Source organism: Elephantulus edwardii, unplaced genomic scaffold (assembly GCF_000299155.1).
Source record: "Elephantulus edwardii isolate Elephantulus edwardi_28Jun2011 unplaced genomic scaffold, EleEdw1.0 scaffold00063, whole genome shotgun sequence".
In the NCBI taxonomy this organism is placed as follows: Eukaryota; Metazoa; Chordata; class Mammalia; order Macroscelidea; family Macroscelididae; genus Elephantulus; species Elephantulus edwardii.
The window spans coordinates 16,249,103-16,256,651 of NW_006399813.1; the positions used below are offsets into that span (position 1 = coordinate 16,249,103).

General features: G+C 46.7%; 1 protein-coding gene across 1 annotated transcript in view; it reads left to right on the forward strand.

Moving 5' to 3' along the window:
• Positions 1-5,898: 5,898 nt before the first annotated feature.
• The window catches only part of NENF (neudesin neurotrophic factor), a 35,732-nt gene continuing 34,081 nt past the window's right edge, over positions 5,899-7,549 (forward strand). Inside the window, exon 1 of the mRNA XM_006888011.1 lies at positions 5,899-6,211. Coding sequence (XP_006888073.1) covers positions 5,899-6,211 — 313 coding nt within the window. The remainder of the gene's footprint in view (positions 6,212-7,549) is intronic.

The following is a 7,549-nucleotide window of genomic DNA, read 5'->3' on the forward strand; positions in this document are numbered from 1 at the left end:
GCCCCCCCACCCCTCCGCACGGGCGCTTGGCGGGTGTGCGGCCCCTCTTGTGCAGGCGGCCGGAGGCACCCGCTTCCCCCACAGCCGCCATCCTGGCTCCAAGAATTCTCTCCAGTACAAGACCACCTTGCGGCAGTGGGGTGGCTTCACTGTACCAGTCTTGAGGAAGGCCAGTGGCCAGCATCCATCCTGGATGAGGGAATCCATTCGTTCAGGCTGTGGAAGCCTCATGGAGCTGCAGCAGCTGTTCGGTGCAGCACGGGCTCTGGGGGGGCGGGTGGGAGCCACGAGACTCACCTATTTCTCCTTGGGAATCCTTGAATTCCTGTTGTTGAGCTTCAATCTTCATTGAGGGCCAGTCATCAACTGTTTAAGTGTTCAATTATCAATAAGCCGAAGTCTGTGGAAGGCCATAATGGCCCTGCTTTAAGTGGTTCACTACTCCCACAGCTCACCACGCTGTCTCTGCCTCTGCCGCCATCTTGGATCCTCAAGAGCAAGACTTTTAACAAAAGAAGACTTGAAACACTTGCTGCATAAACGCAAAGACCACAGCCTGCAACACGGATTAAATCCCAACATCAAGAAGACAAAACTGCTCACCACTGGGCAATCATGATAGAGAGAAGCCTGTATCTTGCTTGGATTCACAATTGATATCCTTGCCTGCACCAGCAGATAAGAAATGAAAAGACAAATACTTCTTATATGGCTAGAGAGGTACTATGATCATGAAGGTGGTTTTCCCAGGGTGAGGCTTATCCATTGTACTTTGGATGTGCCTAACTGCTACAATTTTCCCAAATGTGGGAAACTCGACTGTATAATTTGTGGTAGTGGGTAACTGTAATGGCACCTTCTCCTTCATTAAAAAACAAAAAGAAAGAAATAAAAAGAATTACTGCATTAGGTAAATCTGCTGCCAAGGACTTCTATAAGGTGTTAAGGAACAATGATGTCAGTTTAAAGACAAAGGTACATCTGATTCAAACCATGATCTTTTCAATTACTTGTTAAGCCTCTGAAAGTTGGACAATAACTAACAATAACAGAAGAACAGAGATGCCTTTGAGTAGTGGTGTTGGAAAAGAGTACTCCATATCTCATGGACTGCCAAAAGAACAGACAGATATGTCTTAGACAAAGTGCAGCCATGGTGCTCCTTGGAAACAAGGATGATGAAGTTCATCTCACATATTTTTGGCATGTTTTTAGGAGGGACCAGTCCTGGAAAAGGACATTTTGCTTAGAAAAATGGAGAGTCAGTGAAAGAGAGAAAGATCCTCAATGAGGTGGATTGGTACAATAACTGTAACAACAAACTCAAGTAGGAGATAATGAAGATGGCACAGTGTAAGATTCAGACCCATTGTTTGTAATTCAGATCCATCGTTCATAAAGTCTCTATGAGTCTGGTCAACTCAAGGGCACCGAACAACAAGTAACATAGTTCTCTGCTATTGGTGGATGATAGGGTAAGGTTCAGATCTGTTGTTCACAGATTACTATGAATCATAGTCAACTACATAACAACACTAGTATAACCCATAGGGAGCTCTGATGAGTGATAAAGAGTTGTGCTGCCAACTCAAAATCATGCAGTCCCAATCCATCAGCTGCTCACAGGAGAAAGATGAGAAATCTGCTCCTGTGCAGTTTCCAACTGTGAGAAGCCAGTTCCTGATCAAATGCTTGATCAGGAACTACAGAAGGCACAAAACAGGGTGGTATTTCTTTTGAGATAGATCACAAGAGATAGGAAGTCAGGCAGACCTGAGGCGCCTCCACTATTCTCAACCTTTCACTCGTTAGCCACTTTTTCCCTGAGATAAGCATCAGAAGGTCAGCAAAGAAAAACATAGCCAATTAGTAGTTTTTTCTGTGACTTCTCTCCTGGCAATTTTCTTTTTTTTTTTTTCTTTTGGCAATTTTCAATAAAAGCAAGAGAGACAAGTAAGCTCAGGGCGGCAGCAGTTTTGGAGTTGTACACCCCCTGCCTTGACTCTCTCTATTCCGCCCCCCCCCCCCATTTCTTAGTGTGCCTGTCTCGTTCATTCGTCCCAGGTGACAACATACAATCACTGAAAACCTACTGGAGGGTCAGCTGTGAGTTGATTCTGACTCAATGGCAGCCAGTCACCCACATGATCTAGTGCTCTGTTACTGGCTCGTGACAGGGCAAGGTTCAGATGTATATAGGGTCGCTATGATGGCACCTAACTACAAGAGTGACATAGTTGTAGGGAGCTACTGCTAACATTAACATGGTGGTTCTCACTGGTTCGAATCTACCAGTGGCTCCTTGGGGGAAGAAAGATGGAGAATCTCCTCTTGTGTGATTTACAGTCTCTGAAAACCCACTAGAGTGTCAGCTATGAATCAGTTCCGACTTAACAGCAATGAGATGATGATGAGATAAATACATGGAGTTGGGAGCTCTCGTGACATCATCTGTAGAGAGTTGTACTGCTAATCCAAAGCTGGTTTGATTCCACCAGAGGTTCCTTGGGAGGAAAAATAGGCAGTCTCCTTCCATAGGCTGTCTCTGAAAACCTGCTCACAGCTATGAGTCGGTCATAAGAAGTTGCTTTTTGTTGGTTTATTTTTGGATGGTGGGTTTTTTTGGTTTGTTTGGTTTTGGGTTGTAAGAGTTTGAACACCTCCACTGCACAGAAAACATGCAGGCCGAGGATAACTTCAGCATTGTCAGATCACAAGTGTATTTCCTTACCCTTTTCTTTCATGGTCTATAAGCAGCTTTTGACTTAGCAGATCCTACCTCCTCCATGACTGCTTCCTCCCCTACTTCCAGGATACCACATACCCCACCACTGCTGCCAGCCCCCGTAACCCTCATCTCTGCCTTCCTCCTCCTACACTGACTCTCTCTTTTCAATCTCCTTGCTGGCTTCTCCTTTTCTCCCCAGCTCTACAAGTTGATAGCTGTTTTTATGTGCTATTGAGTCACTTGTGACTCATAGTGACCCTGTGTACAAAGCTCTGAACCCTGCTCTAGCCTGAACCAAACTCACTGTCTCTGACACACCTAACGCATTACCCCAGTTACTGTATTAATCTATCTCCTCTAGGGTCTTCCCCTCTTGAACTGTTCCTCCACTCTTCCAAATATGATGTCTTTCTCCAAGGAAAAGGACTGGTCTCTACAACATGCCCAAAATATGTTAGACAAAGTTTCACCAGCCTTGTATCTAAGGAGGACTCTGGTTGCACTTCCTCCCAGGCACCTTTTCTGTTGGATATATAAATGATTTGGTGCAGCCACTGAGGAGAGGTGTAGCCTGGTAGTTAAGAATAGGCTCTGAGCTTGATTCTTGGTTCTGTCATCAACAATGTGGCCTTGAAGTCTCTAGTTTTCAGCACTGGACTGATAGGTAACATCATAATCGATGGAGAAGAGATTGAAGTTGTCAATGATTTTATCTTATTTAGATCCACAGTCAATACTTTTTGTATCAGTGGTCAGGAGATCAGAAGATGTATTGCACTGGGAAAGTCTACAGTCAGAGCCTTCTCCAAATTACTGAGGAGCAAGGATGTCAGTTTGAAGACTAAGAAGCACCTGATTCAGGCCATGGTCTTTTCAGTCATTCGCTATGGATCTGAAAAGTACACAATGAATATGGATGACAAAAGAACAACTGATGCCTTTGAGCTGTGGTGTTGGAGAAAAAACTGAGTATCCCATAGAAAGCCAAAAGAACAGATAGACACATCTCAGCAAAAAGTACAGCCAGAATGCTCCTTGAAGGCATAGAAGACAAAGCTTTGTTTTACATACTTTAGGTATATTGTTAGGAGAAGCTTGGAAAGAGATATCATGATTGGTGAGATGCAGAATAGGTGAAAGAGAGGAAGACACTTAATGAGATAGATTGACACAATGGCTGTAGCAATGGGCTCAAGTGTGTCAGAAATTATGAGGATTGTACAGGACAGGATAGGGTTCAGATCTGCTATTCATAGGGTTGCTGTGAGCCATACTCAACTTGAAGGCACCTAATACTAACATACTTCAGTTTAGGGATTTCTGGTAGTGAAGTGGCTTAGTGGTAAGGAACTTTGTTGTCAACCCAAAGTACATGGTTCAAATCCACCAACTGCACCATGGGAGAAAGATGGGCATTCTTCCTGTGTGATTTACTGCCTCTAAAAATCCATTGGAGTGTCAGCTGTGGGTCAGTTCCAACTTGATAGTACTCAGCAACAACAACAAGAAGAAAGCTGTGGTGTAACCCAAGGCCACATCTCTCTTCTAGATGTTCAAACCTACTGGTCACTCAGCTGAAAAAGGTAAGCAATTTTCTCCTGTGTGATTTATAGCCTTGGAAACTCAGTGGAGGTCAGCTGTGTCAGGGCAATGAGTTTTTTAGTTTGATAGCTCGGTTTTATAATCTTTAATATAGTAGAAGGGGTAGTAAAGAGTACTTACAGAGTTATCAACCAAAATCAAACTCACGGCTGTGAAAGTTGATTCCAGCTTATGACCCTATAGAAAAGAGTGGAACTACCTTATAGGGATTCTGAAGTTGTGGATCTTTTTAAAAGAAGCTGCCTTGTATTTCTTACACAGATCAGTTGCTGGGGTAGTATTCCAATGCTTAGCCCACTATGTCATTAGAGTTCCTTTGTAGTGAAGATGAGATGTGTTCACACATGCAAAGTGTTTAAATCAGTGTTTGGCTCACAGTAAACCCTTCTCCAGGCTCTTTCAACGATTCTCAAACAATCAATGTTGGAGACACCCAGTGATCACATCAAAGGGTTTCAGGGCAGCAGAAATTATGCAGGCAGCGCAGGCTGCTGCACAGGATCTGTTGTACTTAAAGTTGCTCCCTGTTGTTGAAGAGACTCAACGGCTCCATCCTTTGTCCACCTTTGCATTCTCATCCAATCCTGTAGCTTTAAATATCTTCTATAAGAGAACTCTGGTGGTGTAGGCAATTGCACTATTAAGCCAAAGATGGCAATCTGAATTCACCAGTGACTTCTCTGGAAAGACAGGCAGTCTCTCATGAGATTTACAGCGTCCAAAAAACACGTAACTGGTGACTCATCTATCTATGAGTCAGTTCTGATCTGACAACAATGAGCCATGAGTTTTTCAAGTTTGATATCAAACAAAAACTCCAAAAGAAGTGGACTTGACTCTTGCTCGGCGGTAGGTCCCCCCATGATTTGACTCATGAAGCCTTTTAAAAAAAGTATTTGTTTAACAAGCTAATGAACAAAACCTTATACAGATGATTACTTGGGGCAAATCTGGACAATGTTCTTCAACCCTCTCCAAAAGTCTCCTTCAGGATCTAACATTTAAACGCCTCGGAGGATTAAAAATAATTGGCAGTCAAAAACTGAAATTCTAACTTTGGGGTTCTATTTTATTACATCCTAGGTAACCCAGTGGTAAAGAATTGCGCTGCCTGCCAGTCCAGAGACAAGCAGTTCGAGTCTACCAGATGCCTCTCAGGAGACAGATGAGCAATGCCCTCTGCTACGATCTATAGCCTCTGAAAACCCGCTAGTGGGTCACCTACGAGTCAGTTCGATTCCACGGTACATGATGGCAACAGGTGCCAAAAGGTGCGCGATCTACCCCATCTACGTAACCAGGCGACCAACTTTAGTCAGTAGTTTAGTGAACAGACTCGAGTTCTACTTCTATATCCTAAGTGTCCAGCTACCCGTCCCTTACCCGCCCGCTTTGCCCCTCAGTGCGCAGGAGGTGCGCGGGGTCCGGGTGAGGTCTGGCTCCTGGATCCACGCCCTCGGGGCCGCCTGTAGGGCCAGGGAGCGCGCGGGGCGGGGTTCCGAGGCCGCTGGGCGGGAGCGCGCGGTCCACCGCCCAGGCCGCCCCTCGGCCGCCTCAGCGCGCTCACCATGGCGGCCCCCTCGCCAGGACCGCGGATATGGCCGCTGACAATGCTGGCCCTGGTTTGGGCGCTGGCTTCGGGGCTCCCCACAGTCTGGGCCGGGCAAACGCTGCGCCCCGCCGAGCAAGGTCCGCCAGTGCGGCTGTTCACGGAGGAGGAGCTGGCTCGCTACGACGGGGAGGAGGTAGGCGGGGCGGCGCAGCGCGGCCAGGCCGTGGGGGCCCTGCGCACACTCCGGGGCTGCGCGCGGAAATGGCGCGCGCGCGCGCACAGGGACTCGGGCTCGTTCCTGATCTTCCGGCAAGGAGGCCTGCAAGGAGGCGCGGCCCGCTGGGGCGCTGTCTCCTGGCTCCAGAATCGGGAACTCTGCCCCTGAGCAGGCCTAAGAAGTGGACTGCTGTGGGCTCCTGTGTAGGCCTGATAGTTTAGGATTTAAGAGTCCCTAAAATTCCACCACCAAGGACATCCCATTGTCCCACCCATGCGTTTACCTTCTCTTTTCCTAGGAGTTTTCTTCGGAAAGCTTTCTCCTTTTAGCTAATGGTTTCTACATGAGGCTCAAAACATTTTTCAGTTTTTAATATTAGCATCAACTGAGGCACTTTGGGAGCTCTGGTGGCCTACTTGGCAGAAGGTTAGAACTACCAGCAGCTCTCAGAGACAGGCAGTCACCTCCCATGTGATATCCTGCCTCTGAAAACATGCTGGAATGTCAACTATGAGCTGATTCAGACAAGACATAACAACAAACGGGGGCACCACTTTAGCCAGCTCACGGAGGGTAGGGGGAATGGAGTGGCAAGGTGGGGTCTCAGAGCTGGATTTGGTATTCCTAATAAACGCCTCCTTCTGGGGATAAGTGAGATTTGGGATAGGCCCTCTGGCTTTCTCGGCAACCAATTTTTCCTAACCTAATTTAAATCCCCTTGCCTTTGGAGCTGAGACCAAACTAAACCAGAGCTGAATCACTTTGGGCTTGGAGTAGATGATGAGGTTGTTGTTGTTATGTGCTGGCGAGTTGTTTGTGACTCATAGCGACCCTATGTACAACAGCCCTAAACCCAGCTCTACCCTGTACCAATTTTATTGTCCCTGATACACCTATCCCCATTACCCCAGTCACTGAATCAATCCACCTCATAGAGGGTCTTCTCCTCCTGCGCTGTCCCTCTACCCTACCAAGCATGATGTCCCTCTACCCTACCAAGCATGATGTCCCTCTCCAAGGACCTGTCTCTCCTTACAACATGTCCAAAGTATGTCAGACGAAGCCCCAGAATCCTTGCCTCCAAGCAGTAGCCTTGTTTAACTCTCTCTAGGATGGATCTGTTTGTTTTCTTGGCAGTCCATGGAACATTCAATACTCTTCTCCAGCACAACAGCTCAAAAGCGTCAATTGTCCTTCTATGCTCCCTAGTCATTGTCCAACTCTCTGATGCATAACAAGTGATTGCAAAGACCATGGCCTGTCTCGGGCACACCTTAGTCTCCAGAGAGACACCGTTGCTCTTGAGTACTTTAGAGAGGTCCCTAACAGCAGACTTTCCCATCTCAATACGTTTTTTAATTTCCTGGCTGCTGGTGCCAAGAGTGTTGACTGTGGAGCCGAGCAAACTGAAGCTGTGAACAATCTCAATCTCTTCGCCATCCATCCTGAT